Source organism: Takifugu flavidus, chromosome 11 (genome assembly GCF_003711565.1).
Source record: "Takifugu flavidus isolate HTHZ2018 chromosome 11, ASM371156v2, whole genome shotgun sequence".
In the NCBI taxonomy this organism is placed as follows: Eukaryota; Metazoa; Chordata; class Actinopteri; order Tetraodontiformes; family Tetraodontidae; genus Takifugu; species Takifugu flavidus.
Window position 1 is genome coordinate 14899313 of NC_079530.1, and position 27797 is coordinate 14927109.

At 44.7% G+C, this 27797-nt stretch overlaps 4 protein-coding genes across 7 annotated transcripts; 1 reads left to right on the forward strand and 3 right to left on the reverse strand.

Annotated features, from left to right (window-relative positions):
* The first annotated feature begins 596 nt into the window (after positions 1 to 596).
* ogdhl (oxoglutarate dehydrogenase L) lies at positions 597 to 12299 on the forward strand. Of its 3 annotated transcripts, none has more exons than XM_057046932.1 (23): positions 597 to 1123; positions 1422 to 1642; positions 1808 to 1975; positions 2738 to 2840; positions 4189 to 4304; positions 4388 to 4542; positions 4645 to 4791; positions 4886 to 4976; positions 5045 to 5224; positions 5294 to 5422; positions 5523 to 5702; positions 5792 to 5944; positions 6565 to 6667; positions 6772 to 6900; positions 7240 to 7390; positions 9078 to 9205; positions 9284 to 9462; positions 9601 to 9672; positions 9899 to 10024; positions 10567 to 10639; positions 10730 to 10893; positions 10983 to 11137; positions 11209 to 12299. In XM_057046932.1, exons 2-23 carry the CDS (start codon positions 1424 to 1426, stop codon positions 11330 to 11332), a joined length of 3045 nt encoding a protein of 1014 aa, XP_056902912.1. In that variant the 5' UTR covers positions 597 to 1123; positions 1422 to 1423; the 3' UTR covers positions 11333 to 12299. The 3 variants fall into 3 exon arrangements, with proteins under 3 accessions (XP_056902912.1, XP_056902913.1, XP_056902914.1); XM_057046933.1 differs by having other exon boundaries at positions 597 to 910; XM_057046934.1 differs by lacking the exons at positions 597 to 1123; positions 1422 to 1642 and having other exon boundaries at positions 1936 to 1975; positions 3954 to 4304.
* Positions 12300 to 12439: 140 nt separating this feature from the next.
* Positions 12440 to 14204, reverse strand: c11h10orf53 (chromosome 11 C10orf53 homolog). The gene is given in 5 exon segments (XM_057048321.1): positions 12440 to 12771; positions 12865 to 12954; positions 13026 to 13105; positions 13107 to 13156; positions 14178 to 14204. Coding segments are annotated over 5 exon segments (312 nt in total). The 3' UTR covers positions 12440 to 12706.
* Positions 13630 to 19601, reverse strand: chata (choline O-acetyltransferase a). Its single transcript, XM_057047214.1, has 15 exons — positions 19442 to 19601; positions 19129 to 19219; positions 18240 to 18431; positions 17865 to 17983; positions 17655 to 17708; positions 17370 to 17550; positions 16654 to 16831; positions 16411 to 16580; positions 15858 to 15958; positions 15651 to 15779; positions 15448 to 15570; positions 15232 to 15373; positions 15011 to 15073; positions 14775 to 14912; positions 13630 to 14665 (listed from the first exon to the last, which is right to left on the reverse strand). Exons 2-15 carry the CDS (start codon positions 19174 to 19176, stop codon positions 14294 to 14296), a joined length of 2010 nt encoding a protein of 669 aa, XP_056903194.1. The 5' UTR covers positions 19177 to 19219; positions 19442 to 19601; the 3' UTR covers positions 13630 to 14293.
* Positions 19602 to 20231: 630 nt separating this feature from the next.
* On the reverse strand, positions 20232 to 22849 carry slc18a3a (solute carrier family 18 member 3a). Of its 2 annotated transcripts, XM_057048183.1 has the most exons (2): positions 22494 to 22849; positions 20232 to 22095 (listed from the first exon to the last, which is right to left on the reverse strand). In XM_057048183.1, exons 1-2 carry the CDS (start codon positions 22516 to 22518, stop codon positions 20762 to 20764), a joined length of 1359 nt encoding a protein of 452 aa, XP_056904163.1. In that variant the 5' UTR covers positions 22519 to 22849; the 3' UTR covers positions 20232 to 20761. The 2 variants fall into 2 exon arrangements, with proteins under 2 accessions (XP_056904163.1, XP_056904162.1); XM_057048182.1 differs by having other exon boundaries at positions 20232 to 22848.
* Positions 22850 to 27797: the final 4948 nt, after the last annotated feature.

The window sequence follows — 27797 nt, forward strand, 5'->3', positions numbered from 1 at the left end:
CTCGCTCACACAAAATGGCATTTCACTCCATAATTGCCTGTTCCCCAGGTCAGCTGAATGAAAACAGGAGCTCTCTTTCAGTAGGCACTATCATGTGTAAAGCATAAAATTCCTATTTATGTTTTGTATTTTTCCTTTCTATCCCTTGCAGGGTCATGGTTAGGGTTGCTGGAGCCTATCCAGCTACATATGGGGGAAAAGTGAGCATTTGGGGGTTCGATACTTTGCTCAAGGGTACCTCGACAGTGCTCTGAAAGTGTCCTGGGACGTCCCCCTACTACCAGAGCACCTTCTATGTTTTGTCTGCACCCGGGCTTGAACCAAGAACCCTCCGCTGCTCAGCCCAGTCTCCTCTTTTATTTTATTTTGTTTCTTTTTATGTAACAGGCATATTTTTAGAGTTGCCCTCTACTTTTGGAACTGAAGGATAGTTCACTGGTGTTTTCCATGACTGATCACGCTGTTCTTTCTGTGCCAGGAAAGCATGAATGATGAAAACTAAAAAAAGAGGTGGAGGGAGGGAGAAAGAGAGGAGGGCAATTATGTTATTGTTTAACCCACTCAAGGTGGAAACTCATCAATCTGAAACCACTTGCGCAAATGACTCATGCTCAGTCTTTATAAAACTTTAATTGGCTGATATAATTAAGACTATGATACACATCTGAAAAAAAGAACGAGAAACAAAACCACCCGTCGGGTTGTGACGATTAATACCTGAGAGACTGAAGTTACAGACAAAACTTTACAGACATATGGAGTTATTTATTCATCACGGATTCCTGTAAACTTCGGCTTGATGCGTCCCCTCCGTCACGCATCACCTGACGCACCGCAGGGAGGCGCGTCGCGCGCGCTCGGATCACCTTCACTGACACCTGTCCTGCACCTTCCGGCGGCCACCCCTGAGGTAAACGAAATGATTACTCTTCAGAAGGCCCTTGAGACACTTAAAAGAGCTGTTGCGTTTCTGTGATTCCGCTTTTTGAAAAACGCCGACGGGAGATTATGAGGATTAATGAGGGATTAGAGGTCCGACCAGAGCAAACGGAATCCTGTTGAAATGACAAACATTTTCTTGTTGGTGACGCTGGAAGAAGAGCAGTTATTCCTCCAGGCCAAGGTGAGAAGGTGGCAGACTTGTCGAAATATAGCCGTGGTTGCGCGTTTAGCAGCTGCAGGGGCGAGCGCGTAAAACACGCAAACCGCCACGAACGCGTCGACGATTTACATTTGTCTGCTCATGATTACGCAAAACGAGCCTGTGCGCAATCATGGAGCGTGATAACGCTCCAAAAGCGCGCGACTGTAGCAGAACGGGGTTTATTAAGTTTCACCGGATCGGACCGAGCGTTTGCGTAAACCCTGATGTCTCTGAAGGAATTCTCCCAATCATCAATCACTCTGTTGTGTCCCCGTAGCCATGAGTCAGTTTCGGGTGCTGGCGGGTGTCCTGCGGGGTGGGCGTGTCGGGGGGAGTCGGTGGCTGCGCGGGTGTGGAGCGGGCCTTGCCAGAGGCTGTGTGGACAGCAGGAGCTGCTCCTCCGGGGCCGCGCCTGGACCCTCAGCGTTGACCAGCAACTCCGGCTACGTTGAAGAGATGTACTTTGCCTGGCTGGAGGATCACAAAAGCGTCCACAAGGTAATTTGAACTTTCCATATTAATAATCACAACCGTGAACTAGAGAGTCAAGAGCTAATAAGATTAATGAATTTTTGATGCGGCACATATTTCTCTCCTGTCATTCCACAGCCAAGCAGCCACACACTTTATCGGTGTTGACGATGGATTTCTCTCCTTTTCTAGTCTTGGGACACGTTCTTCCGTAACATGGAGTCCAGTCCATCTGGCGAGGCAGGCGGCAGACGCCCCTCCGCTCTGCTCCAGGGCCGAGTCCTGTCCCCCTCATCAGACATGGCACAGAAAGTAGTTGAGGACCACCTGGCTGTGCACACGCTCATTAGGGCCTACCAGGTACCTCACCTTCATCAGGCACCAGTGGGGAAGCAACTTCATTATTAGCACATTAAAGTATCTGTTCTATAGTTTATCTTTTGCAGCTTCTCTTTTCTATATCAGTGTGTCCTCACAGAGCTCTCTGTCCAACATGATTGTTTTAAAAAATACATAAAAAATATTCATTTGACTGCCAAGAAGCTGCTTGCACAGTTCAGTCTGGTATTAAAGGGAATACACAATTTGTTTGTCCCTGCGTGAGGTTATGCAGATTGCAAGATTAACTGCAGCCTGGCTGCTTTTTGAAAAATGAAAAATATCAAAGAGACTCCTTAAACAAAACAGGTGGTTGCACTTCCCCCTCGCCCTTCCAATTAATACGAGCAATTATCAGAGGGATTTATTAAAGTCTCTTTTGGCAAAGAAGTGACTTTTAGTCCCACTTTGTGGTAATCCCGGTCCAAACGTGTTTTTGTGTCTTCTCGGGCATGCTTCTTGTCTCCACCAGGCAGAGTCAGGGCCTTTTTGGGAAGTGAGGACATTTGGGATGGACCACATAACATTTTAGTTTTGTTTGAGAGCTAAGACTGTTTATAGCTACGGTGAGGGTTCTAGGAAGGGTAAGTAATGTCAGTGTGGAGAGGGTTAGGGCTGAGGTGCGTTTATTACTATTGTGTACTGCAGTAAAAGCACCTCCGTAGGGCTCAAACTGGGTGAGTTGGTTTGAAGCTGTTGTCTCATCCTTCTTTGCATCTCTCGCTGCTCCTCCTCTCCCCGCAGATCCGCGGGCATCAGGTCGCCCAGTTAGATCCTCTGGGGATCCTGGAGGCCGACCTGGACTCCTTCGTTCCTTCTGACTTGATCACCAGTATCGATAAATTAGGTTGGTTTCGGTGAACCATGCAACTATTTCTTTTGTACATTGTCATTGTGATTTATACAATATGTATAACGCAAACATTACATGTTTAGCTCCACAAAACACATCCAAAGCAGGGTTGTTAAAATAATACAAACAATATTGTGCCTGTCATTAATTATACAAGTTTATCCCTACCACAGAAGGGACATGAAACACCTTCATGAACCCCTCTTTCATATAGAGATAACCCATAGGCAGCATATATGCTGATTAGTTTCCTACTATAGAAGTCTTTTTTCCCCTTGTAATTACCTCAGGATACTGAATGTGCATAAATCTTGTCACCATAAGAACATTATTACTGTGAGTTTCAATTTGAAAGGCTGTTTTGCTCTCATTTCTTTATCCCGATAAATGTTTTGAATACTCACGTGCGTGTCACGCGCACGTCTCTCTGATCCAGTCTTTCAGGAGCGCTGTTTGCATCTAAAAAGTCTCCCTGTGTAAGTGCCTCTAAAGGCAGTTCAGACTAATTCTGTCATTAATCTGTGGCCGAGCTTTTACGATTCCCCATTTCATCTAGAAGACCGGATCGGAGGCAGCGGGTCGACTTCAGAAAGTGAGCATAGCTCATAAAGAAGAGTGAGAGAGGGGGGGCTTTATTTCTGCCGCACTGTTGTTATCTGTGATCACTCTGGCAGGACCTAGTGTTGAATTATGTATCGTCGCCAGGGCCGTAGCTTCCTAATGAAAGCTAATGTAAGGCTCTGTGCTCCGCAAGAGTCTATTCTCGGCCCCCTTTGTCTTTGCTGCGTTCCTAATATGATTTGCACCTGTCTCCTCTGATGCTGCTGGTGATCCTGAGCTTGGCCAGGTCTATCAGGTGGGCCCTGCCCGTCCAGGGGCCGTCGTTGCTGGTATCTGCAGCCAACCACATCCTGGACAATCGTTTTTTAGTTCTCGGCAAAGCTTTATCTTTGCCATCAGAAGGTTGTGCAGTTCGCTTTGATCCAATTCACTGCAGGATTGTGCAGGGCATTCGCAGGGAGCAGCACCTTTTCATCAAACCCCCCTGGTTGAGGTTATGGCCACATTTCTTTTTTAAAAATGCATTTTTTGATTGTTCTATCCCAGCAGGTCACAAGGCGACAAACAGGATTACACAATGGACAAACTCTTCCCGTGACCCTTATCAGGAATAAGAGATACATTGAATTTTTTTTCTAAAGTCAATATTTACCTTTCAGCTGTAGACTGTTGTTAAATAAAGCTAAAGGGTGCACTTTTCTACTTAGTTAATTCTCCACTCCCTTGCATATGTTTTCTGTTCTAAGTTGTGTGTTCTTGCTGTCGACTCCCCACCTTTTAGGTTACTACGATCTTAAAGAGTCTGACTTGGACAGAAGCTTTCAGCTGCCCTCCACCACCTTCATCGGAGGAGAAGACTCCACTTTACCTCTTAGAGAAATCATACGCAGACTGGAGGTATTTCCCCTATAAAGTATATTTTTCTCTCCTTGAGTTAAGTTAAGAAAGAGAACCATCATGCCAGACTTTTCGTTTTGCAGACGGCCTACTGTGGCCACATTGGAGTGGAGTTTATGTTCATTAACAACGTGGATCAGTGTCAGTGGATCCGTCAAAAGATCGAGACTCCAGGAATCATGCGGTTAACAGATGTCAACAAAAGAACTTTGCTAGCACGCTTAATCAGATCCACAAGGTTAGCAGCAACAAGCAGCCCTTGGATTTTTTTGAGTGTAATTCATTGTGTGTCCATGTTATTGCACTGTTTAGGGTCAAAAATATCTATTTTTACGTGCAGGTTTGAGGACTTCTTGGCTCGGAAGTGGTCATCGGAGAAACGTTTTGGCCTGGAGGGCTGTGAAGTGCTCATCCCTGCCCTTAAAACCATCATTGACGAGTCCAGCACTGCAGGCGTCGACAGCGTGATCATGGGAATGCCTCATCGGTACTCCTCTGTTCTATTAAATCTCATTTAAATCTGTTTGTGCAACTCATTGTTCTTCTTGCCCTGATGGAGACTTTATAAACCTTTCCCTCAGGGGCCGACTGAACGTCTTGGCTAACGTGATCCGAAAAGACTTGGATCAGATCTTCTGTCAATTCGACCCCAAACTTGAGGCTGCCGATGAGGTGAGGTGAATGTGGACCCGTGGAAAAAAAAAACAACCTTCTGCCATCACTGTTTGCTATACGCGTAGGGTTCGGGTGATGTCAAGTACCACCTTGGAATGTACCACGAGAGGATTAATCGTAAAACTGACAAGAACATCATGCTGTCTCTCATGGCCAACCCGTCCCACCTAGAGGCTGTGGATCCGGTGGTTCAGGGCAAAACCAAAGCTGAGCAGTTCTATAGAGGAGACAGTGAAGGAAAAAAGGTACCAGGTTGGCTTCTTTGATTGAGTTTTTTGAGTTGAAAACAACGATATAAAATCATTGTTTTCCAGGTGATGTCCATCTTGATACACGGTGACGCTGCTTTTGCTGGACAAGGTGTCGTATATGAGACTTTCCATCTCAGTGAGCTCCCCTCCTACTCTACACATGGTACGATCCATGTTGTGGTCAATAACCAGGTATCGGAGAGCTCACTCTCACTGACAGTTTCAGAATTTTGAGGTGCGTCCATCATTCAATGCCAGATCAACTTACAGCCTGTGATGGTTTCTCCCTCAGATTGGCTTCACTACGGACCCCCGAGTGGCCCGCTCCTCCCCCTACCCCACTGATGTGGCCCGAGTCGTCAATGCGCCCATTTTCCATGTCAATGCCGACGACCCCGAGGCCGTTGTGTACGTGTGCCAGATTGCTGCAGAATGGAGGTCCACCTTCAACAAAGACGTCGTCATTGACCTGGTGAGATGGGGGAGAGTCCAAATTGTTTTTTGACAAAAAAAAAAAAAATCTCAACCCTAAATTGAATATTGCACGCTGGACCTCTACAGGTTAGCTACAGACGGTTTGGCCACAACGAGATGGACGAGCCCATGTTCACGCAGCCGCTTATGTACAAAGTGATCCGTCGGCAGGAGCACGTGCTGAAAAAGTACTCCGACCGCCTGATTGCCGAGGGGGCGGTGACGCTGCAGGAGTATGAGGTTCGTGCACTGCTGCTTTTTTGCTCTCAAATAAACTGCAGCCACCGCTAAACGCTGCTCGCTATCACCCCGTGCTGGACCGTGTCCCTTAAATCACTCTTAGGGATTACCCTCGCCTGTGAGTAAAGATGTTGTGCCAACACTGCTGCACTGTAGCTGAGTTTCAATTTACGCTCTCAGTTCAATCACCGAGCCCCACGATCCCTCACGTGGAGCGTGCAGTATATTCAGTGAAGTTGAAGTCAACCAAATAGTCTGGTGGTGTTTAATTATTCAATAGAATTGCTTAGGTTCTTCATTCCAAACAGGAATTTTGATTGGTGCATCCTTTTTGAACGGGTAGTGTGCCACATATCGGCTTAAGCTGCTGTCGAATGGACTTGGCTCCCCGTTTAAGACCGTAAAATATGATTCTGCATAATAACAACATGCTCTAATCGTCGACGGGCAGTATTTTTTTGTTCAGAGAAATCTTGCTTTGCTTCTGCTCCATTATTATCTGTCTTTAACTATCTTTAACTTGGTTTTATCATAAATTATGCTAAAAACCTTCAAACTTCACTGGTAATTGAGGATAATGTGGCATGTCTTACTACCCCGTCTCCATGTCTGAATCACAGGAAGAAGTGGCAAAATACGATAAGATATGTGAGGAGGCGTACGCCAGCTCCAAAGATGAGAAGATTTTGCATATCAGACACTGGCTTGACTCCCCCTGGCCAGGTAAACAGCCTGTAATCTACAGAACATAAAACAGGCCATTGTTATCAAACTCTGCAGTGGATTCACAAATGCTCAAGTGAAGCGGCCTGTTTTCCTCTCTTTAGATTTCTTCACAGCAGACGGAGAGCCGAAGACCATGAGCTACATCCCCACTGGACTGGACGAAGAGATTCTGCAGCACATCGGCAAGGAGGCCAGTTCGGTACCTCTGGAAGACTTTAATATCCACCCTGGTGAGCCAGTTTGACCTGTTCTGACCCCGGAGCTGTGTTGATGCTGGTCATATTACTGCACTGAAAACTTCAGGAAAGAGCAAACAAGACAAAACACAGCAGAACTTATTCATTTTTGACTCGTCTCTCTGGATGACATAAAGTCAATTAAACAATCCAGCTGTGAACATCTTTTCCTGACTGCAGCTGTTCCGTTTAGTCCCCTTGCGCTCTAGCAATTGACTGCCGCAGACGTTATTGAGATTATTTTCAAAACAGTCATCAGTCCATTGCCTTTTATGCTCCGTTCCCCAATGCTCCATCATCCAGCATCACTCGGGTTCCCCTCTGTTCCTCCAGGTGTCTCGCGTATCCTGCGCGGTCGAGCCGATCTAGTGAAGAAGCGTCAGGTGGACTGGGCTCTGGGCGAGTACATGGCCTTTGGGTCCCTCCTCAAAGATGGAATCCACGTGCGACTCAGTGGGCAGGATGTGGAGCGGGGCACGTTCAGGTGAGTCAGTGTAACCAAGATGGAGAGCTTGAACCGGTTCATTAACGTGACGAGAATATACAGTCGCCCAGCATAGCTGACTGGGACAAGATGGAGATAGTGAATGAATTATTTGTTGTTGCGGAGAGTCTGACAGAGAGGAGGCGTCAGCTGAGTCTCCTGGGAACTCTGGAGCCCACATGGTGTTGTCATGGTATGGAGGAAGCGAGTGACACATGAACGAAAGCGGCTCCCTCTTTCACTGCGCCTGTCTCATCTGTCCCTTATCGTTTCTCCACCGGCCCATCTTCAGTGACATCGTCGCCCCGCCGCCCTCCTCCCGGCTCGCAGCCACATACATCACGCTAACTAACCACAGGCTACGGGGCCAACGTCTAACTCTGCGGCGACTCTCGCCGTCAGGATTCGATGTAATCGGACCTGTTGTTTGTTTAAATTCTCCTGTTCCTCCCTTCTGAGCCCATAAGCGTGCTTTCTCCCACTGCACTTCCCCTATCCCCACACATTCACACAACCATTTTCCTCCCCCAACCACACTACCCCCCCTGCCCCAAACCACCAGTCATTTGCTGCCATCGTTCTTGGGAGCTGAGCATATTGGCGTGTTACACTTGAGTGGGCCGGCTCGCGTTTCTGTGCGTGCACGTAACAGCAAGGACTAATGGACTCAGTTCATCGTCTTTGGGTGGGTTGTGTGTGCTTTGCCGCGCACCCCCTTTCCCTGACTAATGGGGTCCCCCAGGCAAAAGATGTGCGTGTGTGTGTGCGTGCTTGTGTATGTGTTCAGTGTTTGTTGTATATGTGAAAGTAAAAAGACAAAGGTCGGAGCTTATTTCTGACTCAGTCCAATATCAAAAATGAAACTAGAAGCTATGTTTCTGGTCTCCACTTTTATAATTGTAATTTTTATTTATTTTCTAATATTTTTTTGAATCCACTTCCTTCCTACAGTGTGGAGTCAGGATCAAACAACACATTTATACGAGCAGCATGTTGTGTGGCCCTTATTAGTCCATAATTATGGGTACTAGTATTCAAAGGGCTGAAATCACATCCATTACAATAATCATAAGATTTAATTTCTGTGCTTTTGCCAGAAGATTACACTTGTGATGTCTGCCTGGATGTCCTTAAAAATCAGGGGTTTAGGTGATTTCCACATCAGGAGTGTGACAATATTTACTGGTTGGCTGGTTCTCAGAAGGGAGTTTAGTGTGAGGTTAGGTCAAGGGTCGGGCATTTGGTTAGGATGGCTAGTGTTTGAGTAAACCTCTGGGGAATATGTGCCTGCATGCCTCCATCTGGATCAACCAGAGACCCTGTTGTGGTATTCAAAAGAATAAAGGATTAATGTATTAACATGAGCTGAGGGATGATGATGATTATCATACCCAAATGCAGTATGTAGTAAAATGATCTAATATCCCATTTTGCCATTTATTCCATTTAAAGAGGAATTTTCTTTCATGTGGAAACAGGGCAGACTTGGGTTTGAAAGCCATTCCATCAGTATGGAAGATGATGTGACATCAAAATGTGAACAATATTGTCAGAAATCTGTCCAAATCCAGACTGCTGCGGATAAAGGGGACATTTTTATTTTGCTACCAAGGATCATTTGGCCCATTTTAATACTCATTGATGCACTTTTTCAGCCTTCTGTGTCTCCGTTGCTCCTGTTTAACAGTCACCGGCATCACGTTCTTCATGACCAAGAGGTGGACAAACGTATCTGTGTTCCCATGAACCACCTGTGGTCCAACCAAGCTCCGTACACGGTCTGCAACAGCTCCCTGTCGGAGTATGGCGTGTTAGGTGAGATGGCCGTGCGGCAAACAGACGTGCGCACCACATTAATTTTGAAGCTCTGCGTGACGACAACTGTGACTTCAGGTTTTGAGCTGGGCTTTGCCATGGCCAGTCCAAATGCTCTCATCCTCTGGGAAGCGCAGTTTGGAGATTTTCACAACACAGCCCAGTGTATCATAGACCAGTTCATCAGCTCAGGCCAGGCCAAGTGGGTCCGCAACAATGGCATCGTCCTGCTGCTGCCACACGGGATGGAGGGCATGGTGAGAGGAATCTTGGCACCCTGCAACATCTGTGGATCTGCTTCTAAACTGTTTGGCTCTGAATTTTTGTTTGTATTTGTGAGGAGGATCCTTCCCCCGACATTCTTTCAACTCTTCTCTGTTCTGTCCTGCACTCAGGGCCCAGAACATTCATCGGCTCGACCCGAACGCTTCCTGCAGATGAGCAACGATGATCCTGATCACTTCCCCGTACGATCCTCTGATGCAGTTTACACCATTACGTGTCCTCCTGTTACCATTCAACAGCTGCCTTGTTAATTGGATGTGCCTGCCGTGACCTCTTGAGTGCTAGCTTAAGTGACAATGTTCAATTAGCAGTAATCAGCAGTAACTCACTCAGGGGTGACTCCCAGAAGGCTGAATCAGAAGGTTCCACATTAATGTATCTACATCCTTTTTGTTTGCTGTCGTTAAGGAGTTCAGCGGAGATTTTGAAGTCGAGCAACTCTACGACTGTAACTGGATCGTCGTTAACTGCTCCACTCCTGCTAACTACTGTCATGTGCTCCGCCGGCAGGTCCTGCTGCCATTCAGAAAACCGGTAATAGTAACATTTTCTTCATCGCACTTTGTTTCTTTGTTTTTATGCACATTGCATTGTTCATTTTCATACTAGGTAGTTCTAAGACTAAATCGTTTGCTTGCATGCGTTTATCCTCACAAATGACTTGGAAATATACAAACTGGCTTTATTATATATCAGACATAAGTAAAGGGATTTTTGGATGTCGAATTATACCCTCCCTGTTGCTGTTATACTGTCCCGTTGGTAGAAAATCTTATTTTTCAGCCACACTGTAGCCGATCCCCTGTTTCTCATGAATGCAATGCTTCATGAAGCATGAAAAAAACAACTTCCTGAGCAAATTAGTGAGGGGGCCAATAGGGGATAATGTTGTTTGGGTTTTCTTTTTTTTTAAGAAATCTGGGAAATTCACCAGTTTGAGCGTAATGAGTTTTATTCATTTGACTGTGAAAAGATGTTGATCGGGTGGCATGAAAAGTTTTTTCTACTTAAGACAAAGAGGATGGAGCTGCTGATTGTCTCTCACAGAAACATTGTGGGCTCTTTTTCCATGACAGCTCGTTGTTTTTACACCAAAGTCTCTGCTGAGGCACCCGGACGCCAGGTCCACTTTTGATGAACTCACCACAGGTGCACTTACTTCATAATTCTGGACACTGTGCTGTAAGGATTTGTCTCAAATATGTCCTGTTTGCATTGTTGTCTATACAACATTTCTAGGTACCAAATTCAAGAGGTTAATTCCAGATGACGGTCCTGCAGCTCAAGACCCAGCCCGCGTGAAGAGGGTGATCTTCTGCAGTGGAAAAGTCTACTATGATCTGGCTAAAGAAAGAAAACAGCAAAACCTGGAGAGAGAAGTTGCCATCATCCGACTCGAACAGGTTTCAAAATCCCTCCTCTGCTATCGGAGCAGAGCAAACTGAACAGAGAGGGGATTGTTTATTGATTTTTCTTCTTCTCTGCCCTTCAGATCTCTCCATTTCCATTCGACTTGGTCAGGACAGAAGCCGAGATGTACGCCGAGGCCGAGCTGGTGTGGTGTCAGGAGGAGCACAAAAACATGGGCTACTATGACTACGTCCGGCCGCGTTTCCTCACAGTGTTGGCCAACAGGAAGCCTATTTGGTAAGAGTTCAGTTCACGTGACAACCGCGACCTCCAGCCGCAGGTGACACGGCATCGGTGTTCCGTTTTAGGTATGTGGGACGAGAGCCTGCAGCCGCCCCTGCAACCGGGAACAAGTTCACCCACCTCAATGAGCTGAAGCGGTTCATGGAAATGGCTTTTAGTCTGAGAGCGTTCCAGGAGAAGGGCTTGTGACCACAAACTTCACCAGGAGGAATGCTGGAGGTGCACTTTAATCCCTAAACGCCAAAGCCTGCTTGTCCAACACTGACCTGGCAAACGCTTCCACAAATCCCAAATATATGCGCCTCAGTCAGCATTCCTGAGCATCTCCAAGTGTTTGAATGCAGTAAATGTATGATTTTCTAGGTTTGTTTAAAGATATCCAGTTTTAAAAATGTCAATACACACAAAATCATACTATTGATTTAAGTTAAGAATTATCACAAGGCTGCATAACTATGCACTACATTATAAGTACTAATTTATAGTTGTATCGATTTTTATAGATCAATTCAAGAAGCAATAGACACGCACAGAGCAGTTCAGTGCACTTAAACGATGAATGGCAGCTAAGGAGACTCTTATCAAATTTAACACATCAGTAGTTTTACTGTGTTTACCTTAGCTGTGACGGAAGGAGTCTGTACTTATCGTCACGCCTCGTATCACCGGGAGACATGAGCCAGCTGGCACAGAGACTCGCAGCCATGTTTTCGACTGGTGGACATAAGGCTCGGGATCCTCTTCGGAGGCTGAGAGACGCGCACGCATAAACAACACGCATAAAGGCAGCGAAGCTCCGGAAGCCTGGAGAGCAATAATGACGACTGGCTGTCACATTCAAAACCCCAGGCATCCAGCAGAAATTGTTATTATTTACAACTGTACTTACAAAGTTCTTTATTCATTTCTGCTTCCTGCCCAGCTATACTGTAAGTTCCTTCTTCAATACTGCAGCATTTTAAGGATAATATCCATTTTGTCTTCATGAAATGTGACCTAAAAACAACGCAAACAACAATGCAAAATGCTGATTGTAATATAAAACGTATACAGGAGCATTTTTGATCAAGTCTACCACTTATTAAACCAAACTAATCATTTTGGGTCGGGACAGGTTGTATTTCAATGAGAATAAAAAAAACTGCATTTAACTCAATGGTGTTCTGAGTCACAGTACATGAAACCATTCAAGAGAAGGGCATTAGATGATAGTTTAATTGATATTTTACCATGCAGCCAATAATTTGACAGGGGAGGTTTCCATTCAGGGTGTTAATAGTTTTGTCCCTCGTCGCCGGGCAGGTGTGTGTCATGCTTCCTCTTCTCCTCAGAAGTCTTTACAAGGTAACGTGATACAGCACGTTGGATTCCTATGCAGATTATTTCCCAGGAGACCCATAAATCAACATGTTTACCGTGTTTCACATGGTCTGTGGAGTAACGACTGTTCACCGAGAAGAAGCCACACAACTGTCAGCATAGACTGGCCTTCTTAATTAAGCAAAGCTTTATGCGCTGATGCCGTATATAAAGTTGGCGTTGCAGAATTATGTCTTTAATTAATCAGTGAGCATTCTCCACTGCGATGACAGCCTCTTTGCAAAGAGGGTCCAGTTTCCCATCTCCACCTTAAAAGGATTAAGTAAAAAATAGAGAGAAAAGAAATAAATGGGCACAGCATCTCCCCCAAATCACACCCACAGTAAGGACACACGTCTCACCAAACTGCAGCCGCTTTCTGTCACATGTGAAGACGAACATCCCGTTAACCAACAGCTCCACCCTGTCCCGGGCGCTCATCTCTTCCAGGACTCCAGGACTCTCTTCGCCTTCAGGGCAGCTACAAGTGGAGAGTTTGATCTCAGATCACGGTGACCGAGGCAGACAACATGCACAGCCTGAATAAACGTACTCTGGAGACCCTGAAGGCAGCAGCTCCTGTGGTGAACGCCCCCTTTAGACTCCGTAGCAGAGTGTCACCCGCGCGGCTCTGGGCGTGCTTGGTTTGGGTCGCTACGGGGGACTGTGACACAACAGAAGTCCCACACATTCGTCTGCTGTCTGGATTTGGCAGACGTCCTGTGACTGTGGTCCGGAGGTCCCTGTTACTGGGAAACCTGAAGCCTGCACTGGGGAAGTGTGATTAAATTTTCATCACTGGTTTGTTAGGACTGTGGAAAATTCTCCATTTTATATTAATGAGAAGCATCTTCATTGTATTTGTGGAATGTCAGGAACCTGTTGCGGAAAATATATTTGAATAGGTAAATATTAATGTGCACATTCATCTGATCATACAGATGTGAGTTCAGTTCTATAGTCATTAATAATGAATGAGAAAATACTCTATAATTAAGTTATCACGTTTCTGCAGATGCATTCATTGGCCTCCCGTAATCTACACAAAGTGGAAATAATATAAACGAACTTATGTCAATATTTCTGACTGTTCACTTAATGTAACGCTGCGAAACCAAAACTCCAGATTTGGTATGACTTTAGTACTTTTTAATGGTCATTTTTAAGACAGCCAGAAACACAGTGATCACTTGGGGTTTGGAAGTATGTTATACTGAAATATCAATGATTTCTCTTTAAATCATACAAAAATAAACCACATGTATGTTCTGCTTACATATAGTCTCTGGATAAATATCACACTTTCAGAAATTAAACAGCATCTCTTAAAATTCAGGATTCCTATGGATACAGTCACAGTAATATTTTGGATGTCAAAGATACGACACACGTGTAAATTGCATGGAACAGCTGCACAACACTGAAACCTTCAGACAACTAGACAGCAGCATGCGCCTTGATGATTAGTGACTTTGTGGGGAAAATGATCCAGATGTGGGAGAAAAATATGTGTTTTTAATTTCCCCTTTAGCGTTCTAATTTCACTGTTGAGCAGTGACTAATTAATTATCATATATTTTCTCTCTAATGGACATTTAGCTGACAATGGAAGTATATTGTAATCTTAATAAAACTCTTCTATAATCCACTTGATAACATCATCTTCGGCACTTACAGCAACAAAGACAGCTTTATGTAACATTTTATCACAGTTACACTGTTTGTGGAATAAATACAGCACAGAAACACAATTTAAAACCACCCTTTTTTCCCACAGATAATTTCTTATAGTTATATTTCATGTTTTAAAGCTTGTGCATCCCCCCGAGAAGACGATGGGGTGTGGCTCTCCTGCGTTTGGCTCTGACCAACCTGCCCCGTGGATTTTGTGTTCTGCCAGTCTGTGCTTGTTTGAGTGTGTGACCTCTGACCCTGTCTTTTTATGTCTGAATCCGGGGGAGCATTACATTTATTGCACAGATCCTGCATGTCCAGCAGGCCCCGCGCCAGTGACTCCACAAATTCTGCCGAGCAGGTCTGCGGGCTCTCATGGAAGCTGGACACGGAGAAGATGATGTAATCGGACTGAGGGTTGTAACACGCTCCGTATCCGTTTGGAAGCACAGGTCCATAGCAGCAGAACATGTCAACAGATGTAGGAACCTGAAGGAAGAGTGAGAACCGCAGCATGTATGGTATACAAGACCTTATAAAGAGCTAAAGAACCACCCTCCATCCAAAAGGGCGGCTTTGGTTTGAGGAATGACGATACCTGACTTGTGGAAAGAAGGAACTGGTTACTGATGAGATAGGCCTCGTCTCGGAAGATTTCCGGCTTTTCCATCTTCAACTCCTGTGCAATTTCACGTAATCCCAGTAAATGATTGTCTATTGCCTTACCAGTTATGGCCTAAAAAAATAGACAAAAAGCAGATGTGCAACACTGGATTTCCTTTGACAAACACTGTCAATACTGCAACTGAAAACGACGAGGTTGGAGCATATTACCAGGATAGTGTACTTTGTCTGTGCTGCAATGGCAGCTCGTAACATCTCCATCTTTTCTGTATCCTTTAGAAACAAACAGAAAATCAATGCAGGTCTGTTAAATACCTTTAGTTACAGTAGCCAGGTTTTTTTCCCCTGGTGTTGCAGTAGAAAGAAATGACCTGACAGTGCTCGCTTCTTCCAAAAGCAGCATTTATTTCTGTGCATCCATAGCCTCGTACCTTTGTGCTACGGTTTCCATCAGTCATCGCCTTGACGAAAGCCAGGGCCTCTGGCGTGGCTGAGCGGATGTTGTCCACTCGGCCTTCCCGAAAACGCCGTATTGAGGCGCTCTCATAGGTGGAAACTGGTCGTCCGTGGCATCTATTGCAACACAGGTGGATAAAACATTAATTTGCCGTTGTGTGACACCACTCCAGCTTCAGTACACATCTTACCGATAGTAGGCCAGTTGAAGGGCAACCTGAATGTAGGCGTCTGGACTCATTTTCTGTTTCTTTATAAACTCCTTCCCATAGTTGTGGAATTTGTAGACATTAATGTCCAGATTATCCACCAGCCTGAGAGGACGAGAACACATCATCTATCAATGCAGCGTGTTTAAACACGTATGTAGCATAAACTGGAGTGAAATCAAGACCTCTGTAGCCTGTCTGCAGAAGAAGCGATGAGCTTGTGAACCTCTGGCGTGCACTTCCAGCGAAGTCGGCGAGGCGCAGGCAGTTCGCTCACACTGGCAGCTCTGACCAGTTTCGACGGGCTGCCGATCCTGTTGTCAGAAATGACCTTCCTGCATCATTCTGCCAGCAAGGATCCCTCACACGCACCGTGAGACGTTGTTTCTTACATGTATTTCAGCAGATATTCGGTGCATTGCACGAGGACGATCCCTTCGAATGGCGAGTGCTCACATACAACCCCGCAGCAGCCGTCGGCTCCTACGACAAACTTTGACATTGTCAAACAATTTTCCTGAGTGTTTCCTTCAACTGACCCAAACTGCAGAATTAGATTAGCTGAAAATCCGTTTATGCTCTGCGTCGCTTCGTTGTTATTGTGCAGCCACGTGACCTTTGAATCGTATGATTTATTACAGTAAACTTGGATTTTCATTTTATCACGGCAAATCCATCAGATATGTTGCCTTTATGTGCTAAATTTTAATTATTAACCTTTGTTTCCATCCCAAAATTCTTAAAGCTGTTCCTTTTTTGGTCTAATTATATCTACAGGCACTGTGGGATACTGAACATTAATTTCTTCAGTTAGGCCATTTTCCCTCCGTAATTAAGGAGATAAATTGATCCTGTTGCACATTAGAGCACACATTTTTTATGCGGGTTCACAATGTGCGTAAAGAGGCAAATGTCAAAGGCTTCTGCACTTCCTGCTGCACTGACCTGCATGGGCTTGTCATACCAGCGGTTGCCCCCATTCTTGGCTGGACCTCCTCCATGGAGCATCAGCATGGCGCGTGTGGTATCGCTGAGATCAGCCCCAGAGGCATCATCCAGACACACCAAGCACAGACAACGCTCGATCATGTCCAGAGAGTCCCGGTTTGTGGATTCTAGATGATAACAGTGGATTAGTAGGGTGGAAAGTATGCTTGTATTAAGTATCACGGACCTGCATCAACCTACCTTTCATTAGCACGCTACGGGAGTTGGCCCACTCTGTCCGTCCATCTGAAGTGAGAAGGCCGATGGAGGGGAGCTCTTCTTCTTTGCTGTCGGCCATCTTGGCAATCTTGCTCAGCTGAGTCAGCAGGTCTCTTTCGTTGAGTCGGCGGAAGTTGATCACCACATCCAGAACAAAGAACTGGGCGAGAGCCAGAATGAAGTTTCAGTGTGATCGTTCCAAAAGTTTCGTCTGGAGGACATCTAGGAATCTGCATCACGGCCCGAGGCGATCATCCTGTTGTGTGACTTTTTGTTTCGGTTGAGCATTTCCCTGTTTCCTTCTCACACAGATGGAGGCATCACTGAACACTGCTGGCTGATGTGTAAATGATAAAGATAATTAACTTAATAGAGAGCTCTGTAGCTGCTAATCCCTCATCAGGAGACAAGTTAGTATAGAAGCAACAGTCTGTTTATGTGGAGTGAATGATGGTCCATATGTTCTGCTCTGACACAGCCATAAAGTAAATCTGTCTAAGTGCTGCAAAATGAGCTAAAATTTATTGTTTCTAACTCTGTAATGAACAGGAAAGGCAGTCAGTGTGAGTAGTTTTGTTTCTTTCTTCCACTCACAACAAATGGGAGCTGAAATCAGGTGATCCATCTCAAAGTCAGCTCCATCTGATGATGACGACCACGTTTCGCATCAGAGGCAACGTGTTTTCGTGATGTCTGACCTGGTTCTTACAAGCCACGATGATGTGTTCTGGTTCTGGCATCACGCTACTCTCCTGGGCGACCAGGGTGTCCCTCTCATGTCCCGGCAGGCGGTAGGTGGTGAAGAGGCGATAGTACTGCTCCATGCACATGGCTGTTCCGGCCAGTTGACCACGGGCGTAGTCCACAGGCAGGGCACGCCTGCAGCCACAGGCCTCTTAGTTACACATGAGGGCATCATGGAGACATTTTCGCTGTGATTGTGTTTGTCAGGTTTGGCTGAATCACACTTTACTTCAACTTACGCATCAAGAAGTGATTTGTACTCCAGAACTCCAGAAATGAGGTGCGCAGCAAATCTACAAAAAAAGGGGAATTGGTTCTAAAAATTGGAAAATACTAATTCAAATAATTGTTTTGTCTGTCAATTTGTCAAAAAACCCTTGTTTTTTTCACCCCCACTGTTAAAACTGATGACTAATGGGTTAATCAGTCTATTGTGCAGCATCGTATACCGCAAGGGGTCGATTTGAGCTCTGAAGTTCTGCTGTGGGAAGACCATGACAGGACTGGAGTTGACAGGCAAAGCCAGTCTGTTATTCAGGTACATGTCATTTAGCCAGTAGTCGTAAACCTGCAGCCAGGAAATAGACACGTTTCACACGATGATGAACGCAAATGGAACACAACACAATATTGGACCTGTCAATCTGTCTAGATGTCTACCTTTTATTCATTCGTCTGTAATAAACTTTATGAACGTTTAAAAATGTTAACTACATTAACAAATCCAGTGGGTAACATGCTGCCATTGAATGCCAAGAAAATGAGCTGTGACTCAAAGCCGCAAACTTTTCTGTACATTTATGACCGGGAAAATGATTTTATACCCAGTTCACTGACTTCTCCCTCCTCTCTGCGAGTTTGCTCTGCAGCAGCTCCCCCACTCCACCAGGGGCTTCAAACTGCTTCACCAGAATTTGGGTCTTGGCGAACTGCTCCTCTGTCACAAGATGCTTCATGCACCTCAGGTACATGTCCAATGTGTCTCTTAGAGGAGGGAGTGGCAACCTGGGAAGTCCCTGGTCAGAGAGGGAAACTAAGTAAATGCTAGAGCAAGCATATTTTTTCTTCTTCTCAGTGTGACAAAAATGTATTTTAATATTCTTCTTATTGATGATTAAAAGCTTTTGCTTTTAGATAATTTTCTGGATGAAATTGCCAGAGTGGCCTTGTTGGTAGTTGTCTCAGCAAAAACATGTGAGGATGTTATCCCCACATGTTTGTATTGAAGCAGGTATTTGCTTTTTAACCCTCTTAGTACCAACCTCCTTGTTGCCACATAAATGTAACTCATAATACAACACATTCAGTTATTCAGAAGGGTTATTTAATACTTAAAACCTCACGCCCCATCATAACTTTTAACAACTATTATTCTATAATGCTGTTGAGAAACATTATTTTATTCAGTGTACTAAGCTGTGATATGTAATATTCTGGCATAGTTTTACTTGCTGAGAATTTAGACTGTCATCCCATTTTGCTTTGGATCACACTCATGTTGAACCTGTCAGTTTAGTTCCGTTCCTTCATTATTAATCAGAACCAACCAAACCAAATAAAAATATTTACTTGTTAGTTCCTAATAATATGTGCCTAGGCAGACTAAGGAGTACATTTTCCCAGGATGATTCTTTTTCTCCGAGTTCAGCACATGTAAAGCTACAACTCAACAAATGCATATATTTTCACAAAAGACCAAATTAAGTCACTTACATCGCTGTCGTTAAAATCTTTGCCGGGCTCTTGGTTTAGGACTGGCATTATGGCGGAGAACGGCTGCAGTGCAGTCTGATTCACTCTCACTCTGTTACGATAAATAAAATGTAAATCGGGTTGCAGGTTCTGTGATAGCTCGTATCAATTGCAGTTCCCCCCCCCCCCCAAAAGTATAGCTCTGTGTTGTGCGTAAATTGGCTGTGCGTAAATGCGCACGTGGAGACATCCTCAACGTTGTGCCAATGTTTTGTCCTAAATGTTATTCAGACATTAAATATTTCAGTCAGTTATAAAAGATCCCTCCACTCACCTGAGGAGAACGGTGATTCCATGCGCCGCGGGTTGCTGCGTTTTCTCGACTTGTGAGTCCACTCCACAGAATTTTACTATGACTCCTTTATCGTTATGAGCATAATTTCGGTCCCCAGCATGGCAAGAGCCCAACTCCCTCGCTGGCTCCGGAGATGTGCTGAGAGGGTACTTCGCCCCACCTCAGAGCCAGGCTCCTCCCAGAAGTCTTGCGATTCGCTAAGAAGTTTATTTGGTGCTTCACGCCACCTGCTTTGGACCCTGAACGTCTCAGGCGCAGAACAGTTTGGGTTGTTGCTGCTGTACAGGCTGCAGCGTTGACTGCTTTATGACTATTTCAAACACTTTCCGAGATGACAATTTTAAAGCAATCTTTGGATCCATCTCCTTGATTATTACAGGATTCGGTTGCTGCTGATGTATTTAATATTACATCATCAAAAAAGAAGGAAAGAATAGCTTCAGGCTTTCCCCAGAAATTATTCAAATCAGTGTCTTATGTGATCCCAATTGGATAACCTAAACTACATTTCCCCCCGCAGATAGCTCATTGAACAGGTCACTGAATCGTTCTAAACATGTTCTTAAGCAGCGGTTTGGTTTTGGAATTCATAGCTTTTAGATTAAAAAAGGGAACTTAAGTGGACATCATATCATACGGATTTTTGTTGCTTTTAAAATTTTAGCTAGGTCGATCGACATCCTCTGTTGTGCAGACAAATTAATATAAAAGCATAATAATAATAATAATAATAATAATAATAATAATATAATAATAATAATAAACGTGGTTCACTTAATACTGTTTTAATTATGTACATGAATATACATGTATGTACATTCGCAGATCATACAACGAGGCATTCCAGGAGTACATAATTCAAAATAAACCCACATCAAGACGCAAACGTCCATCTGTTTAGTCGTTCCGAAGCTGTCGTAGCGAGCACTTTTGCCTAGTGAGCGCAGCGGCGAAATGAATACAGATTACACTGACAGACGCACATACATCACAGCTGATGCTCAATTTAAACACATTTACATCATCCCTGAATACGACACTAGTAGGTTTGTGATTAATAGGATATTGTTAATGGACGCACAATTATCTCACCAAATCTTTCACAAAATTCCCATTTTATGGTGAACAGAAACGCGAACAGCACCTTTATTTAACTGCAGAAGCTCGAACTATTATTTTGACAATACTGGCGGGGCGATATTACAGTTTCTTGTGTTATGTAATTGGTTCCGATGGGTAAATAACGCACACTTCTCTATATTGGGCACTTAATTAGTTAAACATTTAGTTAAAGGGCTTTTACGCATATTCTCCCCCCGATGATTCCTCCTCAGAACAGGACCTTTGCACGAAGGTTTCAATGCCGTTCTCGTTGATTGTTGTGCACATTCCCTTTCTTTTTTTCTCCCGTTGCTCCATCTTAATTGTGTCGTACAGTCCCGTCGGGCCGTCCTCCAGAAGCATATTTTGCTCCGAGAACGAAGGCTTCATGCTCGTCACGTTCTTCAGGAGGAGGAGTGCCGGTGCGTAAAGCATATTGGCGAGCCCCATGCCCAAGTTGAGCTGAACGAAACCCAGGTCGTGCACTATCTGCCCGGCCACCACGGGCCCGAGGGCATATGCCACACAGTATGAGATGTCTGCGATGGCGTACACGCTGCCGTACACCGACACGTGTCGCACGTCCACCAGGAAACCCAGCGTGGGCAGAAGCGCGGTGTCAACGAAGGCGATGCCGAAACAGATTCCGCACAGCGGGATCATGAGCTGCCCAAAGTTTTTACAAGCCGGGACTGTACATGAGCTGGCGCCTATGAACACCATGCCTATGGCCCCGTAAAACCACTGGAGGTGAGGGTACTTGGCTGCTAATTTGACAGTGAGATACACACCCAGAACATGAGGGAAGAAGGAGGGGAACCATGTCATGCCGATTTCCCACTGACTGGCATGCATGTTTTCTTCCATCCAGCTGGCAATAGTCGGCTCCAGGAAGGCGAGGGGGATGTTGCAGACCGTGAGAGCCCCAGCCACCACAGCGATGTACGGGTCAATCATAAGTTTGTAGATGGGGGTGCCCACCGGCATGTTTTCTCTCTCTCGGCTGGAAAATGGTTTCAGCACAGCCAGGCACATGATCCCATCAGCCAGGCAGATGCAGGCCAGGATCAGAAAGGGCACCCGCCTCCCAGCGAACTGATAGAGGACCCCTCCAAAGGGGGGCGCCGCGAGGCTCCCAAAAGAGATGAAGGCCAGTGCGATGCCCAGCGCTTTGCTCCTCTCCTTCTCCTCCGTGTACCTGTCAGCGATCAGGGCGATCCCCGACGTGTCCGCGAACGCCGAGCCGAGGCCCTGCATGCTGCGCGCCAGGAACAGCGTCGCGTAATTATCAGCGAAGGCGAAAATGAGGGTGGACAGAAACATGACATTGAGACCAATGAAGAGTGGAATATCGTAGCCGACCCGGTCTATGAAGGTGCCGCTCAGCGGGTTCACCAGGAGCTGCAGGATGGCCTTGGAGGCGAAAAGAACCCCGATCTGCAGGTCGAAGTTCCCCTTGGTTTCTCTGGTGACGTTAGTGAAGTTGCTGTGCGACGCAGCGTCTTGAGCGCGGTCCGCTGCCTTCTGTAGCCCTTCAAGGTAATCGGGTATAATCGGAACAATCACCATGTAAAGCATGTTGTCTAATAAAAGTACAATACAGACAATCACGAGAATTATCCGTTTCTGCCGCACAGGGTCTTGGATTACATCGCCCAGTTGTTTAGTTCTTTCTCCCATTTGGGACAGTTTGGAGGCTGCAGATTGTGCCAAATTAGGGGCTTTCCCCTCTGTGGTTCCCTCTTGCTCCATTTTCCCCCTCTTCTCTCGCTCAAAGCTTATCTTAAAAAAGAAAAATAAATTGGAAAAACAGCTTCCCCAGTTGACTTGGTTATGAAATCACGCACGCGTGGCACATCTGTTCTAGATTAGTTTCTTATCCAGCACCGGGAAGTCTACTAACGAGCTAGGCAACTTTCCTCTGTTTTACCTCCGTCCCTTGCGCCGTTCGTCATTGCACACGCGTTTCCACTTTCGTGAGTCGGGCTCGTTTTATCTCCGTCGTCCCTGGTTGCTTCATTGTCTCATATCCCGTCATTCGGGTGACGCGCTGGTCCCGGTCCGCACGCACAGGTTGGGGATTCGACTCCAGCTCACAGTGGCGCTTCCTTCAGCGCGCTCGCCGCATCTGCTGCGCCCTCTTCGGCTCACGGGGCTCCCGGCTGTCTCCAGTCACCTGTAACGCTGTCAGTTAAGTCATCGTTTCTCATCAGCCCGGGCCAGTTTTTGTCGCTCGCGGAGGGGAAGCACATTGCAGGTTGTTGACTCCGAGAGGAGTCTCCCCCTCCCACCCCACTACCCCCTCCTCGCAATTCTGTCGATGACGGTGACGCACAGTCCTGCTGCTCCAGAAGATCTTTCTATGCTAATTGGATGCCAAACCCCGGTTGCGCACTGCTGTCCTGTTCGTGGAAGGCAGAGAGAACGCCGGCTTCTGCTTTGGCTCTCTAATACAGTTTTAACTCACTCATCTACGTTATGAGGCGGTGCTTTAACATCTAAAGCGCGCATACATTTGTCCAGCTGTACCTTGCACATTACAAGTTGTAAAAGGTGCTTTGACCTTTTGTAGCAAGAGAGCTGTATCTATTGTGATCTAATAAGTCTTACGTGTATTGTTGGAAAACTTGTTGAAATGTCGCTAAAAACCAGAGAAAATTTGATTAGAAATAAATTAACCACACGAAGCATTTGTTCTGTTTATCTTAATGGATTTGGTCACTTTAAATGTAGAGTTTAATTGGTGGCGTGCCAATATCGTGCGTTAAAGAAACTTTTATGAGATCAGACAATTCCTGTCTGAGGACTGAAAGGCGTAGACAGTGAAACACTGCCATCTACTGGCCAAAAGAGCACCAGCAGCTCAGGCTTAATTTTTTTTATGGATGCAAATTATTTCATTTCTAATATCACTCTTTACCACGCTCTAACCTCTCCCACTTAGTCATATTTTGGCAAAATGAATTTTCGAGACACTGGCATTTTTGATTTTCCAAATTTAAACGACATTCAAGCAAATCTAGAAACGACTTTTTTTTTTTTTAAGCAACGCATTTTCAAGCAAATGTTTTGTGCGAAGATGCACATCGATATGCCTGACACATTACGCAGGTCAGTGTTGATGTCGGGCAATAAAAGAATATGCAGGTCCAGCAAGCATTTCCACCATCCATCATTTATTTATTTCCAGGCATCATTCGCCGGTTGAGCCAGCAGATGTCCTCATGTCCTCGCAGAATAAATCATGTATTTCTGCTTTGCCATGTAAAGAAAACGCCTGTGGCAGAAATGACCTCCATATACTATCTTACGCTCTATCAGATTGACTCCTACATTTCTCAGAACCTGTCAGAGATATTAAAAAATTAGAATATAAACTGGCAAATTATACGCTTGATTTAAAGATGTATGTTTTGTGTGTGTAGTTTTTTTTTTCTTTTTACGTTGTTAATCATCTCTTGAATCAATAATTCCTCTTCAGGTAAGCTCAGAGAACCAAGAAGTGACCTAATAAAGAATATATTAATAATATAGAGATGAATAACCATTAGAGCAATGAGCAAACTGTCTGCTGCTACGTGAATTATTAAAACATCAACTATTAATAAAATATTACTAACAGATGAAGTTTATAGCTTCACCATAAGAGATCTGTACATCTAAATGCCAGACCGATTGTCTACTTTTTGGGGTCAACTTTAAGATAATTTGCAACATTTTTGAGAATAACACAAAAATTCAGCTGCTCGTTTCCCCATTAAGCTTTGACGTAGATGGATAAATCCAAGCAAAATATGTTCGGAATCTAACCAAGTAGGGGCTTATGTTGAGGTTTTTTTTCCCCTTTTATTTTTAGACCAAATGTTACATCACTTTAGTGCGAGAACAGCTTTGATAATCATATTTATTTCCCCCTGCGAATGCACTCTAACAGCCATGGACGCCAGGACTCTGGATTCTGGAACTGCTGGATTCTGCTTCACCCTGCGAGACTGTAGCGCTTCAACTCAGCCTGACTCAAAGAGTCACACAGAAACATCAAAACCTGCTCTGGTCTAAGTTTATTTTTGTTTAGTCTGTGTTTTCCTTGTGTATTTTTGCATCTGCGCGACAGCAGTGCTGAAGCTCACAATCACCAGGTAACACAGGCGCCAGAGTATCCAAAACTCCAAGTACTCCAAAACCCATAAAACACGCTGTTGTGCATGGATGTTGTCCACTGATTCATCTGCTGTTGATCATTTTTTCTAAGCCTTATGAGGAAATATCCTTAAGTGTGCTTTAGACACGCATTCCTTCATTATCAGACTGTTCATGCTCTGTCCTCTTGCATTCCAGCTGGAGTCTGGGGGTGAAGGGAGCAAGAATTTATTTAGCAGGCTTACATGAAAAACATAGGAAATAATAAAACATGGATGTCAGAAAGAGTCAATTCTTCCTGGGAAAACAAACAGAAGATATTTACCGATACTTAAATTAATTCGAAAAGACACAAAATGGGACAAAGAGGAAACATCAAATGCTGGAGTCAAAGAAAAACACATTTCTTGCACTTTTTGACTTTTAATGAAGCGTCTCAGTGACTCAGATCAGCTTTACTTGATGAAATACATAAACCATTTAACAATAAACTTTCATTTAAAGAAAAGTAAATTCCAGCTGTAAACCTGGTATATGACCAAATACATACAAATGCATCATATAGACTCAATAAAAATTCTTATTAATAAAGTCTGGAATGTCATTCTGTATGCAGTCCTCCGAGTTTTATTTTGATATATCCTCATCAATGCAGCCATAAATACGAAGTATTTGACAACAATACCTCAGTAGTTCAACAGCTCCCTCAAATCAGTTCAGACAAATTCAGTGGATTATAGTTTTGAAGAGAGATTAATCTACTGTACAATTTCAAAGCAAATTCAGTTTTGCAACACAGAATTACATGGAAATCCTTATGTTGGTTCTGGCTGCATTTGAATTTGGAAAAAACAAAGAAAATTAAATGATGCAAACTGGAATGGATTAAATGCACAATCCTCACAATGAAAGCAAAGAGTGGGAGACTCATCACTGAATTTATAAAACGCTTCCCTGCAGAAGCACTTCCTCAGTTTACAGGTTCCTGAAAGGTCCGGTGCGAGGAAGGTGCTCAGGTTCTGGTCCAAGACGAGTCCAAGTGTTTCGGATGAATCAAACACCAAAGTTCTACAGAGCAATGATGCGCGGCTCTGCTTTAATCCAGATTACAGTCAAACACTAATCCTGTAAAAAGTGAGTGTCTTTAAAACAAATGTTGTGGGTTTTCTTTTTTTTTTTGCTCCAACATGCAAAGCCTCCAGTTTGTGCTTGGTTATTTATCAGAGCATCAGTGTGTGTTCATCACTGAAAGATGCCAATCTGGCTACAAACGCTGCTGCGCACAAGAGATGAACCACCCGGCGTTCGATGAACTGATTGGAAGAGCAGCAGCTGTGTGTGTGTGTGTGTGTGTGAGAGAGTGTGAGAGTGTGTGTCTGAGAGAGTGTGAGAGTGTGCGTCGTCTTAAGGGGTTGAGGTTATATAATCGGGTTCACATCTGACAGTCAAGATCAGTAATGGAGAGATCTGTGGCAGCAGACTGACCTTTCACCTCCTTTTTTCCACCACCGGGTCAATCTGGAGGTGTCGGCCAGATTACGGATGGTGATTTCGCAGATGATTGGAAAGCAAATACACGCAAAAGGTTGTGGCGACGCTTTCAAGGAAGGTGGGAGAAACTGCGAAAGGAGCGAGGCGAAGAGGAGCATGACGAGGATAAGGATCAGGATAACCTTTATTGATCCCACATCGGGGAAATTCCCGTGTTACAGCAGTAGCCCGTGGATGAGCATGTTACCGAAACCTGACACATGAGGCGCTGCCGTCACGGAAATGCTTCGCTTTCACTGCTTCATCCAGGGAAAGAGCTCAGTTGACTGGTTTTGGCTGCGCGAAGACGGACGGCAAAATGAACCTTTTCAAATCAAACCCCTGTTGTACTGGCAGCCGCCGCAAAGGCGAACGCTGATTAATCTAACGACTCTGCCACCATTCCTGTTGCACTCGTGATCATGTTAGCAACTAATCCTCTCAAAAGGATGATATGAAACTTCACTGGTGGACCAGACATAATCCGCAGCGCCTCCTGCTGCATGAGCGCCACTGTAGGACTGATGGAGTGTGTAAACATCTATGGAATCATCTCACACACACCTGGACAAGCGGTGTAACGCCTCAGCCAGTGATCCCGTAGAGACGGACGTTTGTACCAGCAGCGTTCTGTTGACCTTTGTCTCCTCCTCAGATAAAGTGCAGATGAAAACGGCACCAGCCTGCTGCACACGTGCCGCCTGTGTGACCTTACGTAACGTAACGGGCCTCACTATTGACCGGCTGCTGTCAATTAATCTGCTTACAAACAGTAACCACGTGTGTGTCCCCTCGAGGTGTGGTCGCGGTCGTGTGTGGCAAAAACCGAGCACTTCCTTTGTTTCTTACTGTGTTTTTAACAATTGTGGTGAAACATCTCCTGAATATCCACCGCGGGAGACGATTTGATTCATTAAATAATTCTAGATTTTAATAAATTAGCTGCAATCAGACGGCCTTAATCCTGAATTTAGGTTAGTGCCGATTATCAAAGGTCAAACAAAGGACATTTGCACTTTTTAAAAAAAATCCTTTATTATTCAGGAAGAATCCGCAGGGGTGTTTTTATTTGAACCCCTGTGAAAAAATATGGATTTATTAATCACAAAGTACAAACACATTGCACCGCAAGAACAAAGGCGAGAAAAGAAGTAATTAAAAGAGTGATTTCACACAGGATAACACCAAACCTATCAGAAAATGTCATCACAACGCCTGAACATCTGGACTGCAGATGTTCATCACTGACTAATCTTAAAGGATTTTGCAGGCGTTTAAAGTTAAGCTATTTATGCATTTACACGGGGAGGCTAAAGGGTGTGAAGGGACTCCCGGGTGCTCTCTCTCTCTCTTTCATTCATAACATCTGAAAACCTTTCTCTGTAAATCTTCACTAAACTATAGAACACAACAGTTCTGATCAGCTGATCACATTCCTAACGTCTCTGATCCAATCACGAGTCAAAATCATCGTGTGCAAGTCTTTTGGGTTTCATTTAACAGAGCAGACAGTTGCTATTAGAGCTAAGAGGAGTAATAATAATAATAATAAAACACTTTAGAT